The sequence below is a fragment of the Hyperolius riggenbachi genome, chromosome 7 (assembly GCF_040937935.1).
Source record: "Hyperolius riggenbachi isolate aHypRig1 chromosome 7, aHypRig1.pri, whole genome shotgun sequence".
Taxonomy (NCBI): domain Eukaryota; kingdom Metazoa; phylum Chordata; class Amphibia; order Anura; family Hyperoliidae; genus Hyperolius; species Hyperolius riggenbachi.
Window position 1 is genome coordinate 116,280,473 of NC_090652.1, and position 25,022 is coordinate 116,305,494.

The following is a 25,022-nucleotide window of genomic DNA, read 5'->3' on the forward strand; positions in this document are numbered from 1 at the left end:
CCTGTTGCAGAGTGCGGACCCTTCAAAGATTACAAAGCAAAGGACAACAGGGAAAAGGCCTCAGAAGCTTTAAGGCCCGTACACATGCCGGACTGAAGGCAACGACGGGTCCGTCACCTCCCGCTGGGTGGGCGTTCCAACGATAGTCTGGCGTGTGTACGCGCTGTCGGCGGACTGATACGGCTGTTTCTGAGCGATCCGCCCGGCGGATTGCTCAGAAACAGCCGTATCAGTCCGCCGACAGCGCGTACACACGCCGGACTGTCGTTGGAACGCCCACCCAGCGGGAGGCGACGACGGACCAGTCGTTGCCTCCAGTCCGGCGTGTGTACGGGCCTTAAGTCTGCTTAGGTAAATGTTTCTGAACCAGAGCTTTAGCCCTACTTCTCATATACGTTTTTTTTATGCCGCATCAGGTTCTCTTTAAAGAGAACCCGAGGTGGGTTTGAAGAATTTTATCTGCATACAGCGGCTGGATCTGCCTATACAGCCCAGCCTCTGTTGCTATCCCAAACCCCCCTAAGGTCCCCCTGCACTCTGCAATCCCTCATAAATCACAGCCATGCTGCTGACAAACAGCTTGTCAGAGCTGGCTGTGTTTATCTCTATAGTGTCAATCTGCTGCTCTCCCCGCCTCCTGCAGATCTCCGGTCCCTGCCTGCATCCCTTCCCTCCCTGCTGATTGGAGGGAAGGGACGGGGGCAGGGACCGGAGCTATGCAGGAGGCGGGGGAGCAGCTGAGACTGATACTACAGATGTAAAAACAGCCTCACAGCATGGCTGTGATTTATGAGGGATTGCAGAGTTCAGGGTGACCTTAGTGGGGTTTGGGATAGCAACAGAGGCTGGGCTGTATAGGCAGATCCAGCCTCTGTATGCAGATAACATTCTTTAAACACACCTCGGGTTCTCTTTAAGAGTGAGCCTACCTTCAAAGTACAATTATCTATAGCGCTTTGCTGGTAACTACTAATTGGAACTTCCTATCTAGGATATGCTGCAACTCAGATAAGATTGTCAGCTCATGAGGGTGGCGTTGTTTCCCCTATAACTTGTAATTGAATGTTATAAAACACTAAACTGATACTAAGGGTAAGAGTTGCCATCACCCTGATGGTGCATCCAACATCTATTCACCAATTTAGTTGCATTATTGGTCAGTGCCATATCGTGATTAATCATCTGCACATGCCAATAAGGGTTCCAGTCATCTTCATAAGCTCTTACGTCTACCCTACAAGATTGTCATCAGAAATCACATGTCCAGTGTTGGATTGGCCAGAAACCTGTAATGTTACTCCATAGAGGAAGTATTCCAACTGTCACCCCAGTCTCTGCAATGTGGCCCTGTGAATGGGCATCTGTCATCTTCTGTTAGAAAGTTTTTCATTAAAGTGAACCCAAGCTGAAGCTCTGGTTCAAAAATCTGCTTATTATGAAGAGAGGGAAGCCTCCGGATCCTATTGAGGCTTCCCTCGGTTGTCCCAAACCCCCATTGCTAAGCGCAGCCTCCTACACATCAGGTTATGCTGGTTCATGTGTGCACAATAGCAGCTCAAGCCCTAATGCACATGCAGGATATTGCGCGCACATGATCCAGGAAGAGAAGAGGTGTGGCCCTGATGGGAATAGATACAATGCCGTGTCACCCAGCTCGCTTGGAATCTGCACTCAGTGATGGGTGACAACCAAGTAGCAAGGGAAGCATCAATAGGATCCTGACGCTTCCCTCTCAAGGTATCAGATTCTGTATCAGAGCTTTGGCTTGGGTACACTAAGAAGAAATGCCAATAAAAATTAAGTTACACCACTGACTCCTCCACCCACATTGGCAAAACAAGTGCACTTTTAATTTTTATGATCAATTTATTTAACAACATTAACCACTAAATGGAAGTAAGTGAAGCAAGATATTGTAGCAGCCAGCCAAGCCATTAAACATCCAAGCAGCAGACGTAAAGATTCTCACACTGCCTGAACTCTCAGCATTCAGTGTCTGCTTCAATGTCATGGCGATTCAATTCTTGCCAGTAAGGCTACAGCTGCATGTTAACTGTATTAGCAGAAGCAATGGCTTGGTTGCGTCTTTAGCCCATTATGTACATGACAAAAGTTGTCCACTTCCTTCTAGCTTGGAAGACGACAAACAGCCTTATACACTGACTGCAAGCCAGCGGAGATGTCCAGTCCTCATCTGCACACCGCATAGCAAGTAGCAGTATTAAGTCCAACATTACTTGATCCGGAAAAGGACTTTGCGCTGGAGACGATGCTGGATTTCCCCTCGTCTCATCATCAGGTGCAAGACTTTGTGAATGGCGTGTTCTGGGTATTTCTGCAAATAAAAAAAAAGGTTTACAGACAAATTATAAGGTGCAACTATAAACACCATGTGTAACCCGTAGATATAAAACTATAAATGCCAAATCAAAGTTCCCTTCTTCAACATTACAGAGCTTTCCTGGTTGCTTATTGGTTACATATTACAGATCTGTTTTCTGCACATCAAGTCTGGTGGGCGACCTCTGTAATCCACTGTCTCCTTGTCCACCTGAAGATCACTTAGGCAATAAGTGCACATAAATCAAAAAGCTATTCTACACTGGTTGCAGTAATTTCAACAATGTAATATCCCTTACAGGCTTCATTCAAAATGGAAGCGGAAACGCAAAATCCTAATAACCCTTTTAAATCCTAGCATGTCTAGCATCGTACAAACGCTAGATGCGACTAGATTCTTGGCCATAACAGCCAATGAGTGCAATCGAACGCATGTACATAACTTAAAACCACAGGTTAATATTGCACAGCTGAGATACATAGTCAGGGTCCATAAATATTTGGACAAAGACAACTTTTTACTTATTTTGGTCTTGTACATTATCGCAATTAATTTTTAAATGAAACTCCAGGCCTTTTATCTGCTTAAAGGGGTTCTGTGGAGGGTTTTAAAAAAAAACAAAAAATCTAACACTTACCTGGGGCTTCTATCGGCCCCCTGTAGCTGTCATGTCCCGCACCGTCCACCTACAATTCTCCGTTCCATACCTCCGTTCTCGGTCTAAAATTATCTAGCTAGACAAATACTGCTTGCTCCTGCTGGCGTCTGGGAACTGCCTGTGGTGAAAACATCGTCCTGCGCAGTAAGCTCCCGTACAGCTGCAGTTGTATGAGATCAGGTATGTGAAATAGGTCCTACAAGGGCCGAGATCCTCACACTTGATACAGCTCAAATGAATTGATGTGTTTGAATCAGGAAAGGTGCGGTCCATCAGGTAGAACATTCATTTCTTTCTCAGTCCACCCTAAACACTGGCATGGATCTGCCATGGAGGCCTGGAGATCAACACGTGTATTAGATGAATAGTTAGCCCGTGACCAGCGGCGGGGAACGAAGGATCAAATGCCAACGGAGCGGGACTTAACAGCTGCAGGGGGCAGATAGAAGCCCCAGGTAAGTGTAGTTTTTTTTTTCTTTAAAACCACTCCACAGAACCCCTTTAATTGATAAGGGCATGACTGACTTGTCCAAACCTGCTCATGAGTCAATTGTCCAATTACTTCAGTTGCCTCAAATTTTTTATGCAATCCTTTTGTTCACACCACTGAATTAAAGCTGAAAGTCTGCACTTCAACTGCATCTGAGATGTTTAATTTAAAAAATTCATTGTGGTAAAGTACAGATCCAAAAATTAGGGGGAAAAAAAAAAACGGCCAAATATTTATGGACATAACTATGTATAGCTCTAAAAATGAAGACTACAGAACAGGTTACCCTGTTAGCTGCAGTTTCTATGAAATTTAAAGAGGAACTGTAACGACAAAACGTCCCCTGGGGGTACTCACCTCGGGTGGGGGAAGCCTCCGGATCCTAATGAGGCTTCCCACGCCGTCCTCCATCCCTCAGGGGTCTCGCTGCAGCCCTCCGTGCAGCGGTGACGTCAATATTTCCCTTCCCGGCTCCCGCGCAGGCGCTCTGACGGCTGTCGGCTCCGAAGTAGGCGGAAATACCCGATCGCCGTCGGGTCTGCTCTACTGCGCAGGCGCAAGTTTCCGGCGCCTGCGCAGTAGAGATGACCCGACGGAGATTGGGTATTTCCGTCTATTTCCGTGCCAAAAGCAGCCACAGCGCCCCCCCGCTGGAGCCAGCAAAGGTAAATATTGGAGCTAGTCGGGTCTGTCGCCGGCTGTTCGGAGGGCTGCAGCGAGACCCCCATGGGACAGAGGACGGCGTGGGAAGCCTCATTAGGATCCGGAGGCTTCCCCCACCCGAGGTAAGTACCCCCCAGGGGAGGTTTTTGATGTTACAGAGTCGGTTTAAGGCATTTAGGTTTTTGCACTCACCTGTTTAAGAAAATCTTGTATGATGCTGTGTTCGGAAACTTGAGAACCTATGGCAAATCTTCTCTTTAGCTGCTTCTCAATGCGAGACAGCATTTCCTGGTCCTCCTGTGTGGTGAATCCCTCCACACCTGCAGAGAAGCACATCACAGCTTATAGAGAATTGCACAAGTGCTAGACTCTTAGCTACAACTTCAAGTCATGTACTCACCAGACAGACTGCCAGACAAAGCAGCGTCCAATGTGGACACCTGGAACAATCGCAGTGCCTCTTCCACATCATTTTCTGTAGCAAATGGCTGTAACTTCATCTTACTGAGAGATTCTGAAATCCGGACAATGGCCTCAAGTTGTCTGCAAAAAATGTAACATTACCATTTTAAGTAAAACAAAACAAAAGTAATTACTTCAGCTGATAATCATAAGCAGTACTCCAGAGCAGGCAAAAATGCTACAGAATTATCCAAGTTGTGTACACAGTATTGATCTTACCAGGTGGATGACAATCCCTATAAAAAGGAGAAGAAAACCCACAAACATTTTATATTGGGCACTAACTGGGGATATTTAATATACCAAAACTACACTACTTACCTGGGGCTTCTTCCATCCCGTCATTCTGGTCCCTCTGTTTCCTTCAGCTTCCCGAAGTTGTGGAGCTGCCCCCCTGCTGTTGGAGCTCCAGGTGTGGGCTACTGTGTGGTCCTACCTGCATTTTTCAATCACATCCCTGTCACCTGGAGCATTCTGTGCTTGCAGTTTTCAAAAGAATTGTACCACGCATGCACAAAATGCTCCCACTGACTGGAGTGTGATCTAGGAGGCAAGCAGGTAGGACAACGCATGCGCAGTAGCTGCGACTGAAGTTTTTAGTTGCAGATCTTTGAGGGACAGCGGCACAACAGAGGTACCTCATAGGTCAATGAAAAAAAAAAAAAAAAAAAAAAAAAAAAGACTAAGAGGGCTGGAAGAAACCTCTGGTAAGTAAATCTCCCCCCGCCCCCAATTCAGGTATGCTTTAAAGCAATTCCTGTAATCAAAATCAAGTAACCTGAAGAGAGGGATGCCTCATGATCCTATTGAAGCTTCCCTTAGTGGTCACGAGCACGGCCATGCATGCACAGTAGCATGCATGGAACACACGGCTCCAGCTTACTGTGCATAGGCGGGCTTGCGCGGCCTTGATAGTATTAGTGACAATGTATCATCGCTAATGTTCGGGGGGGAGGGGGGGAGACGGAGGCCACAGTGACTGGGAGCATCAGAGCACCGAGGGAAGCCACAATAGGATCCTGAGGCATCCCCCTCTAACTTGTACCAGAGCTTCAGCTCAGGTACACTAAGTGCATTGATAAAAAGTCACCGCCCCAAATCTCACACACACAATCAATACCCTAACAATTCTAATTTAGATCTTTTCATCTGTATGTTAAGTCTGACAAAAAATAAAATTATGCTACCTGATCTGTGGGGCTGGGCAGATCCGGTAGCCGCCAAAAACTTTTACTTACGTGACCTCCCGGTCACAACGCTGGTAGGACCGAGGTCTCTCACAGCAGCATGCAGGGAGGCAGGGGCGTGGCCAGGGAGAGAGTGCTGCCCAATGGCAACTCTGGAAAGCCTGCAGGAATGCCTGTAGTGGGCATTTTGCACAGGGAATCCCTCTATTCACCCTCGGAGATGGTGACAAATCTTGTCGCTAATCTTTTTTTTTTTTTTGGGGGGGGGGGGGGGGAAGCAGAGGCAGAGAACATGTTCTCTCCCCCCCCCCCCCCCCCCCAAGGAACCACATTGGGTTCTCTAAGAATGTAGTGAAACAGACTGCAAGTAAAATATAAGATTACACATCAGCATAAATTACTGATGTTCAGTACAACGCGCACGTAAATTGCATGCATCACAAACATTTAGAATTAAAAAGTACCCAATATTGTGGAGCTACATTTTGATATCCTAGTTAAGGGAGATATGCCTTGTGTTACCTGACAGTGATAGGGATGCTGGACCTCTTCTCACTCTCCCTCTCATGCTCTCGGGCACCACTGCGCATCAGAACATAGCGGTTCTTCAGCTTCTCTGCAGCTTCCACTGATAACCGCGGACCACACTTACTAAAACAATACATGAAAAGTACTGTCAGATTCACATTTCTGCCAACACATACATTTCTTTGCACATTATACCCTACAGTGAATTATGCCACCACTGTGCAGATGTAATCTGTAGATCACTTACACTCTGCAATAAGCAATTAACTTCTTCAGGGTATTAAGCTCTACTTCCCCATCCACAGCCTGAGTCTGTGTCCGTGCGCTGAGATGGACGTTCATCACATGCTTGGCCAATGTCTGCAGAGAAACAAGAAAAGCTGCATCACAGTTTATCCACATTGAAGCTGCTCAAATGCAGAATAAAAAAGTCAAGATACATGGAAAAAAGGTTGGCATTGCAATATTCAAAGAGGTCATCTCTAGGATTAATGTGATTGCTGGATAGTAGAACTGTGCAGATGGAGATATGGAAGCAGACATGCTCATTCCTGGAGAACTTCCGCCCCCCCCCCCTCCAGATGTGGTTTAAATGCACTGATCAAAAGCCCCTACTGAATTCTGTATCCAGTGCTGATCCAATGCAGTCTGACCCAGAACAAGTATGCAGATCAGCTGTTATGCCTGAACTACACTAGTTGTATGCTTATTCCAAGTGAAACAACACATCTATTGAAGCTAAAAACATCAAAACCATACAAAAAAAACAGCTTTCCTAGTAAAGTACACAATTTATTTCTCTCAATATTCTCCTAGATCTGTGTAGGATCTCTACTGCAGGGCTTGTTTTTGTCTCTAAGCTTCTTGCTTGGTTAATGTCAAATCCCCTGTATAGTAAATGGTCAGAAGCCATTAAATGCTAGTCACTTCCTGCACTGACTGTGCTTTAGTCTGCAGTCTGATCAAACAGATTGAGTCTGTTCCTTGCAGTCTGAACAGTGGGAAGAGGTAATCAAAGCAGCTGGAAAACCACACTCACAAAGCCCAAAAACTGATTCTCTGACTATCCATCTGGTCATGTGACCAAAAGCTTTACTCCCATTCTAATTCTTACCATATCCCTCTGTTCATTGTGTTCATCCTTGACAATGAAGATCATGTCGAATCTTGAGAGAATGGTGGGCATAAAGTCAATGTTCTCTTCGCCTTTAGTGTCATCCCACCGGCCATACACAGAGTTAGCTGCAGCAAGCACGGAGCAGCGAGAGTTCAGGGTGGTGGTGATGCCGGCTTTGGCAATGGAAATGGTTTGCTGCTCCATAGCTTCATGGATCGCAACTCTGTCATCCTCACGCATCTGAAAAGATGAAAGTAAATCTCTGAAACATGAGCTCTGGGGAGATAACTATTATGTTGTATTTATCTAAATAGTAGTACAGTATTTAACTAGGTTATCCTTCAGGAAGTTATTAAAGTGGACCCAAATTAAAAATACAAGATTTCAGAAATAAAAATCTATTTTCTAAATTATAATAATAAATAGCTTTTTTCAGCTGCATGATGACAAATATAAAATATTTTACATTTATTGGAGGAACCCCTCCCTTCTGTTCATATTTCCGGGACAGAATCCAGCAAACTGGAGAAGTAGGTGGTGTAAAGAGAAGGGTGAAAATGAAAGGGTGAAAAGCATGCACTGAAATGCTTATAGGTTTGAAGGAGTGTTTATCTTTGTATGTGTCAGAGTGGTGAAACTAAATATTTTTAATTAAAAAAAAAAAAAAAAAATTTGGTTTGGGTCCGCTTTAATCGGGTTCCGGCTAATAAGCCCTCTTCAGTTTATTACTGTATGCATTCCACAGTGCATTACGGAGCGTGCTGAACAACTCCATTCCAACTGTCCCTCTGCAGAACTAAAAGTTCCCCAACTAGTGACCAGACATTTCTAGTATGGACTTCTACACTTCCCATCAGAAAAAAAAAAAAAAAAAAAAAATGAAAATAGTGACCCTGTGGCAATCTGTGCTAACAGCAGGCGGTCAAGGAAACTTAGCCTTGTTTGTAAGAAGGGCTAGTGATCCTGTTGCTGTATACCAGCGTGGGCAACGTTTTTTTGTAGGCCACATTCTTCTCCTCTCTCTGCTGAGTTGCAAGCTGTGCATAAACAGGTTTAACTCACCCAATTATAAGTTCCAGTGCAGATCTCCATGGCCACAGCGGCATCATGTGACACTGGCACGTACTGACGGCAGGTGGCATGACGCTGCTTTGGCAATGGGGATCTGCGCTGGAAGCCGCGATTGGGCAAGTTAAACCTGTCGTTATGCACTACTTGTAACTCTGCAGGGAGATTACTGCGGCCCTTTACCGGCGGGCAAGATTCAAAACACTAACATTCTGGATATAGCCCACAGACCATAGTTTACCCAGCCCTGCTGTACAGTGTGTCGCTAGATTTAGAGCTCTAAAAACTTACCAAACCACTTTTACTCTTAGAGTCTGAAGCGAGAATAAATCTCGCTTCAGACCTCATAGATAGCAGGGACATGTGTGCCCCTGCTAAACCGCCGCTATCCCGTGGCTTAACGGGGGTCCCTTCACCCCCAAATCCCCTCCGTACAGCGGGGGAGCACTTCCGCATTGGGGCAGGGCTAACCGCCGCAGCCCTGCCCACGCGCGTCTGTCAGACACGTATCTCCACCTCTCCCCCGCCCCTCTGTCTTCCTTCACTGAGAGGGGCGGGGGAGAGGCGGCGATGCGCGTTTGATAGACGCGACTAGAGGCAGGGCTGCGGCCGTTAGCCCTGCCTCCAGGAAGCAAAAATTTCACGCCCAAGTTTGCGACCAAGGTTTGCGGGGGTGGGTTCGAGGGTGAAGGGACCCCCGTTTAGCTGCGGGATAGCGGCGGTTTAGCAGGGGCACACATGCACCCTGCTAACTATGAGCTCTGAAGCGAGATTTATTCTCACTTCAGAATCTCTTTAAGGAATTTGCCAACATGGTTCAGGTTTTATTGTATAATATCAACTGGAGTTTGTATAAACTGCACCAATCAAGTTGGCCAGGGCAAGAGAACCCCTGTGGTGTGTTCTAGCGGCGCATCAAGCAGTGTGAAGGAGAACACAGGAGCTGTGTTAGGACAGAAACAGGTATATTTTTTAGCATCAAAAACCCAGCTAAGGGCTGGTTCAGACGGGCGTTTTTGTGGCGTTTAACGCAGCGTTTTTTTGGGATCTACTGCCATCCCATGCAAGTGAATGGGAGCGTTTAGAGCTGGCTTTTGCAGGCTTTCATGAAAGTCTGGCGGTAGATCCCAGCGTTGCGTCTAGTCTCAAAAGCAACATGCTGCTTTCAGAGGCAGTAAACGCGAGCAAACAATAGCAGAGACCAGAACTGCTAGCCTTGAACGCTTTTCAAAAGCTAGCTTTTAAACGCTGGCGTTTGAACGCAATGCCAAGCAAAAGCTCAGCAGACGCCCGTGTGAACCAGCCCTAATACTCAAACTGCAGCATTATCAGAGGTTTTCATGTTATATCACTAGCACATTGTAAAGGGTGATATTATTATAGGTCTCACCTTATCAAACTCATCAATGCAAACTACGCCCCCATCAGCCAGCACCATGGCACCGCCCTCCATAATGAAGTTACGCGACACTGGATCCCTCATCACAGAAGCTGTTAAACCTGCAGCACTGCTACCTTTCCCAGATGTGTAAACCTGTTAAACAAAGAACATTAAGTTAGCGCACAACATGGAGAAATGTTCATCCTCTCAACACTGCATATTCTGTATTAGAGGTATAAAAAACAAAACCAAACCACTTACCCCAATAGGAGAGCACCTCTCCACAAACTTCAGCAGCTGGGACTTGGCAGTACCGGGGTCTCCCAACATTAGCAGGTTAATGTCTCCTCTACGAGTCAGACCATCAGGAAGTCTAAAAAAAACATACAAAGCGCCAGTGTCAGAGGTGAAAGCATACCTGGACGTAGCGATATCAAGAGGTTTAAAAATAAACACATACAAATTAGGACAACTTCTAAACACTGGTCTAAACACACTAAACAACTCAAAGACAAATCCCATATAGTGCTGTCACCAGTGCTCCCAAAACATATGCAAGTCAGGATGTACTAGGTAATATATTGGCTCACATGAGCTAAGGGTTTATAAAATTACTAGGTGGACCTAAGCCAGTTAATATAAGGGGCTCTAGTCCCTCACAACCCCCTTCCGCATGCCCACACGTATACGCCCCCCTCCCTTCCCCCGTCCTATTTGCTACACATGTGCAGTAGCTAAAACACACAGACAGGAGGATAGCGCGGGGATAGAGGGGTTTTATTATATAGAATGAATATGGAAATGCTACAAGTGCAGACTGAAAGTTGGTAGCACTGTTCTGCCAAACAAAAATGCTTAACAAAAATTTTAAACAGGAACCTTAATACATCTTCAGCCCCATAACAAGTAATGCAGTATTTAGCTTGAAAAGCAATACATTATGGAGTTTAAATGTAAACTTGCCATTCTTCTGAATTACATAATATAAAGAGGCCCACCTTTTGCGGGAACCACCAAACAGCAGACAGGCGATGGCCTTCTTGATGTCAGTGCTGCCATAAATAGACGGAGCAATGCTTTTAGCAATGGTCTCATAGATGTCAGGTCTGGAAGCCAGCCGCCTGAACTCTTCCTCTTCCTGAGGAGTTATAGCTCCGGCTGCACTTCGGCCTTTTAAATTGAACAGGGAAAAAACACATGCATATTAGTTTTACCATTCTATTTTCTTAGGAAAAGGGATGATATACTTAAGATTCAGAGAACCGTCAAAGCCCTACAAGTCAGTTAATGACAATACTGAAAGGGAACGGATTGTGCAGAATTATAGAATATAAGCAACGGGACAGCCAGTGTCCTGTCAGTAACCAAATTGATAGATTTCCTAAAACCAGGAGTTAGCTTACCTGGTAACGACATTTTAAGTAACACTCCAGGACAGGTACACATTGAGACTTGGCTCCTCCCAGGAACAGGAAATATCCCTCAGCCTCTCTATAAATTAAACATGGACCAAGGGTCAGGCAGTATATCATCAAGGAACAGGAACAATATACATTAACATAACCCTACTATATTACATTAAAATACATATAATATAACATGTATATCATGCAATATATGATATATATGGGGGTGGGTACCCCCACCTGTCCTGGAGTGTTACTTAAAATGTCGTTACCAGGTAAGCTAACTCCTGGTTTTTCCAGTAACACTCCAGGACAGGTACACATTGAGATGATCAGCAAGAAATCAATCACCAACCTTAGGGTGGGCTAACTGCCTTTAAGACAGTTCTTCTGAAGCCTTGATCGGTCTCCGTTATCCGGTCCAATCGATAGTGCTTCCTGAAGGTTCCCAAACTCTTCCAGGTCGCAGCCTTGCAGATGTTCAGCGGTGAAGCACCTGCCCTGTAAGCCCACGTTGTTGCGGCTGCCCTGGTGTAATGGGCCTTTAAGGTTCCCTGGAGGATCCTTACCCATAATTTGTATGCCTCCAGAATACAATCTTTAATCCTTTTGGCAATTGTTTTTGTAGCGGTTTTTAATCCTTTGGATTTTCCTGCATCATTTATGAACAGTGATTCTGATTTTCTGAACTCTAACTTTCTCCAGGTAAGTTATAAGGTTATCTTTTTCTGATTTTGGATTAATACAGAAAGATGGCAATACGATCACCTGTGTTCTGTGGAACATGTCACCAACCTTTGGTAGGAATTCTGGGCTTGTCCGGCGAACTACTCGATCATTAAAGGAGGAACAATATGGTTCTTTGTATGAGAGAGCTTGGAGTTCACTAATGCGCCCAGCTGAAGTGATCGCTGCCAAAAATACTGTTTTAAGAGTACACATTTTTAATGAATCTTCATTAAACTCAGATGTCAATGCTTGCGACACTAAAGATAAATCCCATTTCGGGAATGGTTTAACCATAACTGGTCTCTTGATTTTACAAATCTGATTATAAAAAGGGTCTAAAGCTATCTTTTTATCCACACAAAAAAACTGATAGGGCAGAAATTTGGACCTTAATTGTACTTAAGGCCAACCTTTTTCCTACGCCCTCCTGCAGAAATTCTAAAATTGTAGCCATTTCTGTTAACTAAAAATTAGAGTTTTCTAACCACAAAATAAGAGTTTCCCAATCCTTTTGGTATATTAGAAGAGTATTGTCTTTTCTACTTTTCAAGAGAGTATTAACTACTCTTGAGGACAATCCCTTGACTTCAAGCACTGCCCTTTCAGAAACTACGCTGTAAGTTTTCACTTTTCTAGGTTTACTACAGCCTGGTCTTGTACCTGTATCATGTTCTCTGACACTGGTATTTCCCATGGTTGGTCTATTAACATTGATAGGAGAAGCGGATACCCTGCCCTCTTGGGCCAGTTAGTAGCAATGAGAATCATGTGACAGTCTGATTCCATATCAGAGTCAGGCATCAATTGCTACAGGATTGTCCATTATATTAAGGGAATGTAACTGTTTGCACTTCCTGTTGGATTTGTTTGCGAATAAGTCCAGTTGGGCTGGCCCCATTTTCTCACAATTATTTTGCATAAACTCTGATTCCGAGACCACTATGTGTTCGTTATCTGGAGTCTGCTTATCTGATCTGCCAGAACATTGAGCGACCCCTTCAGGTGCCCTGCTGTTAGTTATAGCAAGTTTTGGTCTGCTATGTCAAGGATCTCCAAGGTCAAAAATAATGACCTGGTTCCCCCCTTGCGATTCAGATATGCTACCACAGTTGCATTGTCTAATTGTACTTGAACATGACACGCTTTCAGAATATAAAATGTGCTGATTAGTGCCATTTTTGCCGCCATCAGTTCCCTGAAGTTCGATGAGTGTTCCATCATTGACTGATTCCAGACACCCTGAACCTGAAAGGTGGCCACATGTGCCCCACATCCTGACAAACTTGCATCTGTTGCCTTGTGTGAGGTTTTGAACTACTTGCCACCATCGTAAACTTTTTTTTTTTTTTTTTTTTCACTTGGGGATCCACTGCCACCATATTGTCTAGTGTATCCTGTTTGTTCCAATTGGTAACATCCAATATTGTAGAATACTGGTATGCTTCAGAGCCCACTGAGCTCCTGGCACAACTGAAGTCAGAAGACCCAGAAGCTGCATGATTTGTCTGAGTGTTACTGACTGACATGCATTGAACTTTGTTTACAATCATCTGTATCTTTTCCTGTGGAAGAAATATCTTTTGTTGTACTGAATCTATTATAAACCCCAGAAACAAAATACTCTGTGTTGGAACAAGCTGCGATTTCTCTTTGCTCACTATCCAGCTTGCCTCCTGCAGTTGATGTAATACAGTCTGTGTTCCTCTAGTTCTTTTAATTTTTTTTTTTTTTTTTTTTTTTTTTGCCACTATCAGAAGATCGTCCAGGTAAGGTATTATGATAAGGCGTATTCTGTACATTGCAGCAATCAATTCTACCATAACATTAGTAATTTTGAAGCTGATGTTATGCCAAATGGGAGGCAGCAAAACTGAAAGTGCTGAACCCCTTTTTCCATTTGTACTGCAAATCTTAGGAACGCTTGAGATTTTAACTCGATTGGTATATGTCAATAAGCATCCTGAAGATCTATGCTTGCCATAAAGCCGTTTGGCATCAGAAGATTTCTTATTGAGTAAATCGACTCCATACGAAACTTTTCGTATTTTATGTATGGGTTGATTGGTTTTAAATTCTAAATGCAATAGTATTCTGTATTTTCCTTACGGCTTTTGGATCAGAAATTCTTCTGAATAGAAGCCCTCGCCTCTCTGATCCACAGGCACCACTGATACCACTTTTCTATCTAGCATGTCTGTGATAATCTCTTGTAACATTTCCTGATGTTGAGGCCAAGTTAACTCTTTAGTGAAATTAAACTTTTTTTTTTTTTTTTTTTTTTTTCTCCCTGGTTTTTAGGTTTGTCTGTTTTGACGAAAAAAACACCTCTTCCCCTGTTTAAATTGTCTCTTTTTAGGGAACAATTTTTTTCTATTAGCAGTTCTTTCAAGAACTTCTAATTCTGGGTCGAAAAAAGTATCACCCACTACTGGAATGGAACAGACTATCTTTATATGTCATACTTCTATGCAATGTTTTAATCCATAAATGTCTTCTTGCTACATTAGAAATACCCGCTGCTTTTGCTGTTAACCTTATTGACTCTGAAGCTGCGTCAATTATATAAGCAATTGCCTTATGCATTGCTGTCATGGAGTTTATTAATTGATCTTTAGGTGTATCCTTATTAATATCTTCCAATTGCTGCAACCACAGTGCTATCACACTTGCTACACAGGTTGTAGCAGCTGAAGGCCTGAAGTTAGCACAGATAGCAGGCCACAGTATTTTAAATACATATTCATTTTTATCTGATTGGTCCTATAAGTGTCCAAGATCCTCAAAGGCCAATTCATCATCCTTATTGCCTTGAGAAAAAGTTGCATATAGTTTAGGATTCTTGTCCCACCTTTTGCAATCTTTCTCAGAAACCGGAAACAGTCTTTTAAACCCCCTAGACATGAATAACTTTCTAATGGGGTTCTTCCATTTACTTGTAATAAGGTTGATTGATGAACTGGAAAACACAGCTCTTGTGGATTTCCATACCTTCATATAATTCATCATGCATTGAAGCAGGTTCAGTAACTGTTTTACTTAAATTTAAATTTTCATATATGGCCGTTAATAAAATGTCAGTTTCCGCCACAGGGAATTTAAACTTTGACGGTTTATTTTCTATTTCTTGCCCCTCATTAGAGTTTGCAGAATCACCATTATCACTCATTTCCTCTTCATCAGAACATTAATTGATTTATTAGTCTTCCTAGTAGCTTTTTTATGCTTAATGACTTCCGACACCTGAGGCAGAGTCGCCTTATCAGCTTGAGTATTAGCTGGTGTGTCAGGTAGAAGGTGTAGTAGTAGCTTTAAATATCTTTACAGTATCTTTTAAATCTCATCTCAAAACATGTATGTCTCTTTGAGATGCAGATTCCTGCCTCATTACTTTGTAAGTGCAATCTCTGCATAGCAGTTTTGTTAATGCAGGATTGACTTTTTGAATTACACACAGGGCACTGTTTAATTAGTTTAGCAAGGTCAGGTACTTTAGTCGAAGTGCCCTGCAAAAAACACAAAACAATATTTAGTTCCACATAACAGCTTTAAAGCCCAATGCACAAACAAATAGTTATATCTGCTTAAGGCTTATATGCTTATATCTGTTAATCAAGTAGTATAAACACTTTCAGCTTTCCTCCACAAAAAAATGCATGGAAAATGTAATTCATTTGCAGACTTTAAATGAGCACACAAAAAAGTCCTTAAATTAAATCCTCACAACTTATCATATTACTCTTTAACACAGCAGAAAAGTGTGAGCACATTGCTTAAACAAGATGATGCATAATCTGTTTCACAAAGCAATGCCTTTGTGCAGCACAACATACCACCAAACAAATTGCTGCATGCGGAAAAAGCGCTCCCACAAGAGTCACCACCGCAGCCCGGGTCCCAGCAGAGCAATCTTACCCGTCCTGGCTCCTGCTCTATCTCCGACATCCTTCCACGATGTGCCAGACGCTGGGACTCCGGACGGCCACTCCTCTCCACCCGGCAAACCGGTAGTGGCGTCACGCGACCCGGGAGTTCTCCCCGAGGTCGCGGCCGAGAGACTTCCGCAAACCGCCTCCGCCATGCGTATCTGTCGGACGCCACTATCGTGCCGCTGCCTCCGCTTGGTGTGTCCTCAGAGCGACCCCTCCTGAAGCGATGCCTATCCATCATCCAGGCCGACCAACAGGGCGCAATATCCCGCTGAAAGCAGCTACCTTAAGGCAACCCCACAGGTACTTCCAGGGACAGCAGATACTCTGTATCCAGAGAGCATGCTGCTCTGTGCCAACACATTCCCTAGCCACCCAGGCTCTCCGGGACAGCGAGCACATAGAGAGACCTGGTTCCTGGACCAGGAAATATCCAATACTGCCTGACCCTTGGTCCATGTTTAATTTATAGAGAGGCTGAGGGATATTTCCTGTTCCTGGGAGGAGCCAAGTCTCAATGTGTACCTGTCCTGGAGTGTTACTGGAAAAATAATTTTATATTGTTCAGGTTTACAAACACAGACACTAAGCACACAAGAAGTGAGAGGTATATGGAGGATGACATTTCCTTTTAACCACTTGATGACCCACCCTTTACCCCCCCCTTAAGGACCAGCGCTGTTTTGAGTGATCTGTGCTGGGTGGGCTGTGCAGCCCCCAGCACAGATCAGGTTGCAGGCAGAGAGATCAGATTGCCCCCCTTTTTTCCCCCCTATGGGGATGATGTGCAGGGGGGGGGGGGGTCTGATCTCTCCTGCCTGCCTGGGTGTTGCGGGGGGGGGGGGGGGGGCACCTCAAAGCCCCCCTCCGCGGCGAAATCCTCCCCCTCCCTCTCCTACCTGGCCCCCCCGGCGATCGAGGCTGCACAGGACGCTATCCATCCTGTGCAGCCAGTGACGGGACGTTTCCGTCACTGCGCAGCAGCGCCGTACAATGTAAACAAAGCGGATTATTTCCGCTTGTGTTTACATTTAGCCTGCGAGCCGCCATCGGCGGCCCGCAGGCTATTCACGGAGCCCCCCGCCGTGATTTGACAGGAAGCAGCCGCTCGCGCGAGCGGCTGCTTTCTAATTAATCAGCCTGCAGCTGGCGACGGTCCTGCAGCTGCCACTTTGCCGACGCACGGTATAAGCGTGCGGTCGGCAAGTGGTTAAAGGTAACCTAAACTGAGAAGGATGTGGATTTTTAAATAATTCCAGTTGCCTGACTTCTGCTGCTCCTGTATCTACTACTTTTAGCCACAGCCCCTGAACAAGCACGCAGATCAGGTGTTTTGACTGAGGTCAGACTGGATTAGCTGCATGCTTGTTTCAGGTTGTAATTCAACCACTTCTGATGTGAAAGATCAGCAGGACTGCCAAGCAACTGGTATTATTTAAAAGGAAACATCCATATCCCTCTCAGTTAGGGCTCGTTCACATCAAAGCCATTTCTGTGCGCTTTTTACAGCGCACTGCCCTGCGCGTTCAGCAAGGTATTGATTTTCCCATGTAGTTAAATGTAGCTGGTTAACATCTATGCGCTGCGCTGAGCAGCTTTACCAAAAACGTAGGGTTGCATGCATTTCTGTGCATTGAGCTGTAAAGTGTACATCAATGCAAGTGAATGGGTGCGCTTTTTAAGCGCATAATGTACAAGCGCATTTTTTACCCTTATTTGGAAAAAAAATACATTTACATAGAAAAACAAAGCTTAGACAACTGCTACATTAACCATTTCAGCCGCCCGGACGTGATCAGGCAGCTGCTCTGCTTCGGCGCGCCCCCGTGCTGTCCCCTGGTAGCCCTGGGATCAGTGAATGGGAACATGGTTCCTGATCACCGATCCGTGTCATCAGCAGAAAAACCAGAAGCTCTCTAAGGCCCCGTTCACATCACAAACGCGGACAGGCCATGCGTGCGGAACGCACGCCAACCGCGTTTGTATGCGTTGCGTGGATGATCCCATCACTGAAAAGCATGCGTTCCCAGACTGCACTGGTCCGGAACGCATGCAGTGTGAACATCAGACAGTGCACTCGTGCGTGTCGGCCTCCTGCACGCATTCCCAAAACGCGGCTGGAAACGTGCAGTGTGAACGGGGCCTTACTAGAGGCTTCAGTCTTTCTGCAAAAAAAAAAAAAAAAAAGTTTCCCCGTTCTTGCGCTTTCGGTTAGCGAGAAGCTCAAGGAGAAAAAAAAAAACCTCAAGGTGGCCATCTTGTGGGCCAAATAGTAAAACTACATCTACAAACATTTTACACATATTAGAACATTAAAAATTAACTGTTTATTTCCCAACACCAAAAAATTACCCAAACTTTTTTTTCCCCATTAAAAAATAGTTACCTAAGGGTCTGAACTTTTTAAATATGCATGTGAAGGTGGTATACTACAAAAAAATTTTTAAATTATAAGCTTGTAAATAGTGATGGACGCAAAACTGAAAAAAATGCACCTTTATTTCCAAATAAAATATTGGTGCCATACACTGTGATAGGGACAAAATTTAAAATGGTGTAATAACCGAGACAAATGGGCAAATAAAATACATAGGTTTTAATTATGGTAGCATGCATTTTAACCACTTAACGACCAGCTAACGCCCATAGGCGTCAGCAGGTCTTAAGTGGGTTACCATGGAAACGGCCGCTCGATCGAGCGGCCTTTCCATGTCAGTTCACGGAGGGCGTCTCTGAACAGCCGGAGAGCAGCCGATCGCGGCTCGCCGGCAAAATGTAAACACCAGGGGAAGAAATCCCCGCTGTTTACATCATACGGCGCTGCTGCGCAGCAGCACCGTAGGGCAGATTAGCGATCCCCGGCCTCTGATTGGCCGGGGATCGCCGTCATTTGATAGGCTGAAGCCTATCCTACAATGCGCAGGACGGATATCCGTCCTGCACACAGCACAGCCAGAGCGCGGAAGAGGTAGGGAGGAAAACGCTGCGGAGGGGGGGGCTTTGAGGAGCCCCCCCGCTCGGCCACACAGAGCGGCGGCGATCAGACCCCCCCCCCCCCCCCCAGCAGATCATCCCCCTAGTGGGGAAAAAGGGGGGGGGGGGGGGAAGTCTGATCGCCCTGCTGTATTCACGATCTGTGCTGCGGGCTGCAGAGCCCACGCAGCACAGATCTCTAACACACAGCCCAGTCCTTAAGTGGTTAAAGCTATAATGGCCGAAAAATGAGATATAAATGAGGTTTAAAATTTTCTTAATATTCCTGTTAAAATGCATTTATAAAAATAATTCTTAGCAAAATGTACCACCCAAAGAAAGCCTATTTAGTCGCAGAAAAAACAAGATATAGATCAATAAATTGTGATAAGTAGTGATAAAGTTAATAGCGAATGAATGGAAGATGAAAATTGCTCTGATGCATAAGGTGAAAAATCCGAGGGCTGAAATCGTTAAGCAAAACGTGCCTTAAAGTAGTGCAGCGCAATGCACAGAAACGCGCACAAGCGCATGCCTCTTTGCCACGCGCTCACACTTTTCTAAGCGCAGCAGATGTGAACGAGGCCTTAAGGTTTCCTTTAACCTCCCTAGCGCTATTGACTGTTATTCACGTCCAAATACGTTAATACACCCCTGCACTGTATACTAGACGCATACTAGACGCATGCTTGACACATTTTGGCAAGTTACAGGAAAAAAAGTTAGGAAAATTAGTTGGATCACTTTTTGTACAGAAATCCTGGGGAAATTAAACGCCAGGGAGGTTAAAGAGAGTCAAAAGAAAAAACAAAAAACCCTCTGGGGGAACTTACCTCCAGAGGGGGAAGCCTCAGGGTCCCAATGAGGCTTCCTCCTCCCCTGTAGCTTCAGGGAATCTAGCGCTGGCTCCCCGACAAGCTTGATTTTTACCCCTCTGGGATCGCAGTAGCGACTCTTCAGGCTAGGCGGAAATAGCGGAGCCCGATCGTATCCGCTCTACTGCACAGGCGCAAAAGGACTTGCGTCTGCGCAGTACAATCAGGTTTCGACCATTTCCACCTCAGCCCGAATAAAGAGCAGCTAGTGTGCCTGCGCAGGATCGCAGTAGGTAAATGTTTACCTTGCCGCACTTGGGGGACCCTGGCACTTGACAGGGGGAAGCCTCGTTAGGATCCAGAGGCTTCCCCCTCCAGAGGTAAGAATCCCCCAGAGGGATTTTTTGTTGAGGATTACAGATTCTCTCTACACAATGCATATTGTCTGGCTGTCCTGCAGATCCTCTGCCTCTGAGGCCTGGGACCCACTGGTAGCACTAGACATTGTAAAACGTTTGCAATCCTGAAACGCCGGAGCCCCACAGTTGATTCCCAAAGTGATTGTGATTTGGCAATGCAGCAAATGGAACCACCCACATACGTTTCACTGTTGCAGCGCTTTGCAGATTGCCAGCAAATAATGCTACCTAACACTAAGGGCACAAAGATGGCTAATTAGGTTGACATCTCACCTGTCCCTTCTGTATCCACCTGAATGCCAACCACGCGTATATATGAGCTTCGAATTCCAACACCCACTCTGTCACGGCCTTTGTTAGAAGTCTTGCCACTCTTACGGATTGAGTAAATGCCCATGATGGTAACTCTGTTGCCAGGAACAACCTTGTCACACAGATACCTAGAAAAAGATAAACATGCATTTTAGAGGTGGAGGAGAATTACACTAAAACCCTTTGAAGACACTTCTGAGAGCGACTCACAGAGCAGACATTACCTGTCACAGTACAGCTGCATGTGGCGAGGCATCTCTCCATGGGGTACGGCATCCGGGGACTCCTGAAGTTTTAGTGTCTGGAAATCCACACACTTGCATTTATCTGGTATGATAAAGTATGGGTCAAGGGGGCACTTGGGACGACCGGCTGCTTCCCTGGAATGAATCAGAATATGACAAATTACATATGGCTAGCTGGCAACAAGCAGTTATAGTGTTAGATATGCAACATGTATCCCAATCACTAAATGGCCTTATATTATAGATATTCCCCCCCCCCCCCCCTTTTAGAGCCGACTGATCCAAGCTACGTAAAGGGGTTTTGCCTTCCTCTAGATCAAATGGGCTATGTAAGGATGCTTGCTAATGTTAGACCTGGGATGGACATTATTTAGGTTGGGCACTAAGTATTTAACTGAGAATACCATCTTGTCAAGCATCCCTCCCCCCTCCGGTTTTCTCTTTTATTCTTGATTTAGGTCTTCATTAAAAAAATGGGTCTGTAGTATTATATACCACTATGTTTATTGGCTTTCCTGGAGAAAGGTGGACACGGGCCCTATGTGTAAGGTAACGTAATAGTTCCTTCTCTATCTTCTCCTCCTGGGGGAGGGTGGGGGGTATGGAATCAGGAGAGATATATGAGAAAGCTCCATGCAAGGCTGTTTCTAAGTGGATTCTTCTTTTTCTATTAGTATGTTGGAGTGGTTGTACCGTTGTATTGTAATCTTTATATGATTGCATGTTTACTATGCTGACCTAATAAAAATTACGACAAAAAAAAATAAAAATAATGTTAGACCTGGGACCCACTATAAAGCGCTACACTAGCAATTTGTGGCAGTGCTTTGTAAGCAATTTTTGGAAGCCATTTCCCTGCTCCTATACAATACACTGGAATGGAAACGCTCCCAAAACGCTGCATGTCCTGCCATTGTGATTTCCCTTATCGCAATCACTCCTGCGGGATCTGCTCCACCCACTTACATTGGCAGAGCATTTTGGGAAGTCGATCCCAAAACACTGCCAAAAATGCTCTAGGAGTCCCAACCCTTAATGTTACCATATTTTCTATATGAACTCAGTGGATGGAGGTCTTCTCAATCAAAGAAACTATGCAACAGTAATAGTCCTATACATACAACACTGTGCATGAACAGAAGTGGCATGCAGAGATCAACCTTAAGCAGGTCTACAAACTTACACATTGCATTTGCGTGGCATGGCGTAACCTTCCAGGCCAGGCCTCACGGGTATGTTACTGATGGTGTTTCGGCAGCTTCGGCACTGGATAGAGATTTTGATGGCCTTGGCTCTCACGGCCGTGGCGGCAATGATGATTCCTGGGATTTTCACAAGGTGAGACATCTGCTCTGACTACAATTATAAAAGAAATACACATGAGAAGGAGCATAAAGCTCTACAGATCGGTGGTTTTCTGTACACTGAGTGCATTCTGCCCAGAAAACCCCAAAATTCCAGCTTCTTCTAAAGCATTCTGAGCTCCACATGCAGCTAAACACAGGTGAGATCAGTAAAGGAGTCTTATAATCAGTTATCTAGCAGACCCTCACATAATGCAGTGAATGCCTAAAGCCTCCTAGAGTGTGAAAAGATGACTAATGGTTCTTAAGCCATTTACACTCTAAACTAAAAACTCTTCCAAGACGGCCATTAAAGACCACCTCAGCTTAGCCTGTGTACAAAAATCCCGACATCTCCTATAGATCTGAGATGCCGGATCTTTACCAACATCCTCCCAATCCCCTACGCACTGTTTTTTAAGTCATCATCCCATCAAAAAAAACAATCCATAATGCGCCATACGTTATCTCTTCCTTTCTCTATAGCAACGGATGACCGTGACATTTATACAGCAATTAGACCTCAACAACTGTGGGATCGAGACCCAATCCCTGCAAACAGTATTCAGTGTACTAGGCTTTAGGTATAATGATTGATCTATCCTGTTGGATCTGTTCTTGATATTATTGCTCATGGGGGTCCATGGACAAATATCGTTATTAACCGCTGTCACAAAAATATGCACGTACTCCAGATGTCAGATGTATTCAATGACTTATGTAGCACACGTATATAATTTTTCTGATCCATTTAGGCGTTTTTCATGAGGGGAGTATCATAGGACCAGGCTTGTTGCTTAAGTCAGTTTTGCATGTTGACCTCTCCCCGGTTTAGGGCTCCTGGATTATATAATTATAGAGTTCAGACCGACACACCCTTTCTCAGGTGCTGGACCACTGTCAACATCCAAAATTATTTTGAGCAAAGAAATAAAACTTGTCAGATGGTTTCTTCTATCTACACCCCTACTGGTACAGAGGGTGATGGGGCATTTCCTCAAAAGGCTCACTATAAAAAGATACACAGCATGATATGTACCTTTAGACTCCTGATATTAGCTGGATTGGCATCGGAACGTAGCATGACCTGGATTTCTTGTACAGTTTCTTCTCCCGCAGGGCGAGGACGTGTGACCTCATCCGCCACCTCCTGTGCAGCTTCCTCAAACTAAGATAAGAGTATAGGTTATCAATATAGCAACATAAACCAATATAAAAAAAAAAAAAAACCTCAGCCATAACTCTCATGCTTAATGTGGAATAAAATCTTGCATTGAATATACAATACAAAATAGAACTGTCCCTGATCTGGCATTTCTGGTGCCAATAAAGTTGTTGCAATAATAGCGAAGTGCCTGTACAGAGATCACAAGATTTCTCGACACTTAATTCACAGCATTAGAAAAGTGGAGACAAAATTAACAACCTTTTAGACAGAAAGCAGTATAACATATATAAAATATATAGCAACTTATAATATCCAGTCAGAGGCAAAAGGAGAGATTTATAAAACACATTACTTTAGAAAAGTACAATGCACCCCACTCCTCTGCCACACTGTTACCTTCCAATTACATCCAAGGAAGGTAATGCAAGTTCCATAACAGTATCAATCATGTGACTGCATGCACCATTCTCATACATCCAAATCTAATGCTACATACAAGACACTACAAAGCAGCACTAGAATATAAACTGTATACATGTAATACATGGCATCCTATATAATCAAACCCTAATATCGCTGCGTCTATCTGTCCGTGTTTTTTGCTACTGCGCATGTGCACAGCGCAAATAGCCATTGGGACAGGACAGGGCCAGGGAGCCAGGCGGATGGGTGCACGCGCATGCGCACTGACTTTGTTCTTAAATTCACTTTGGATATCCTACATTCACACTAGATTGTGTATACAACAATATAACCGCACTGATAACCAGAGCTGTGGAGTCAGTATAAAAATCTTCCGACTCAGACTACTCAGTTTATGAAACCACCGACTCCAGGTACCCAAAATTGCTCCGACTCAGACTCCACGGCCCTGCTGATAACCTGATGCAGTTATATAGCAATGCTGTCACATTGGAGTGCATCAATCGGGATAATGATGCATGCAGTTTAGTGAAAGTACTACAGTAGAATGCGAAAATTTGGGCAACCTTGTTAATAGTCATGATTTTCCTATATAAGTCACTGGTTGTTACGATAAAAAATGTCAAATATATAGGAGACACGCAGTGATATTTGAGAAGTGAAATGAAGTTTATTGGATTTACAGAAAGTATGCAATAATTGTTTAAATAAAATTAGGCAGGTGCATAAATTTGGGCAGTGTTGTCATTTTATTGATTACAAAACCTTAAGAATTATTGAAACTCAAATTGGCTTAGTAAGCTAAGCAACCCCTGACCTACATACACAGGGGAATCCAATTATGAGAAAGTATTTAAGGGGGTCAATTATAAGTTTCCCTCTTACTTTTCTCCGAAGAGTAGCAACATGGGGGGTCTCAAAAACAACTCTCAAATGACCTGAAGACAAAGATTGTTCACCATCATGGTTTAGGGGAAGGATACAGAAAGCTGTCTCAGATTTCAGCTGTTTCCACAGTTCGGAACATATTGAGGAAATGGAAGACCACAGGCTCAGTTCAAGTTAAGGCTCGAAGCGGCAGACCGAGAAAAATCTCGGACAGAAGCGACAAATTGTGAGAATAGTCAGTCAATCCACAGACCAGCACCAAAGACCTACAACATCATCTTGCTGCAGAGTGTTACTGCGCATCGTTTAACCATTCACCGCACTTTACACAAGGAGATGCTGTATGCGAGAGTGATGCAGAGGAAGCCTTTTCTCCACCCACAGCACAAACAGAGCCGCTTGAGGTATGCTAAAGCACATTTGGACAAGTCAGCTTCATTTTGGAATAAGGTGCTGTGGAGTGATTAAACTAAAATGGAG

The 25,022-nt window shown here is 44.4% G+C and overlaps 1 protein-coding gene across 1 annotated transcript in view; it reads right to left on the reverse strand.

Annotated features, from left to right (window-relative positions):
* Positions 1-1,828: 1,828 nt before the first annotated feature.
* The window catches only part of MCM5 (minichromosome maintenance complex component 5), a 28,691-nt gene continuing 5,497 nt past the window's right edge, over positions 1,829-25,022 (reverse strand). Inside the window, exons 3-15 of the mRNA XM_068244557.1 lie at positions 23,103-23,231; positions 21,904-22,076; positions 20,700-20,855; positions 20,437-20,603; positions 10,894-11,065; positions 10,157-10,268; positions 9,905-10,048; positions 7,444-7,686; positions 6,577-6,689; positions 6,324-6,452; positions 4,553-4,695; positions 4,345-4,472; positions 1,829-2,335 (exon numbers count right to left, since the gene is read on the reverse strand). Coding sequence (XP_068100658.1) covers positions 2,234-2,335; positions 4,345-4,472; positions 4,553-4,695; positions 6,324-6,452; positions 6,577-6,689; positions 7,444-7,686; positions 9,905-10,048; positions 10,157-10,268; positions 10,894-11,065; positions 20,437-20,603; positions 20,700-20,855; positions 21,904-22,076; positions 23,103-23,231 — 1,911 coding nt within the window. The 3' untranslated portion in view covers positions 1,829-2,233. The remainder of the gene's footprint in view (positions 2,336-4,344; positions 4,473-4,552; positions 4,696-6,323; positions 6,453-6,576; positions 6,690-7,443; positions 7,687-9,904; positions 10,049-10,156; positions 10,269-10,893; positions 11,066-20,436; positions 20,604-20,699; positions 20,856-21,903; positions 22,077-23,102; positions 23,232-25,022) is intronic.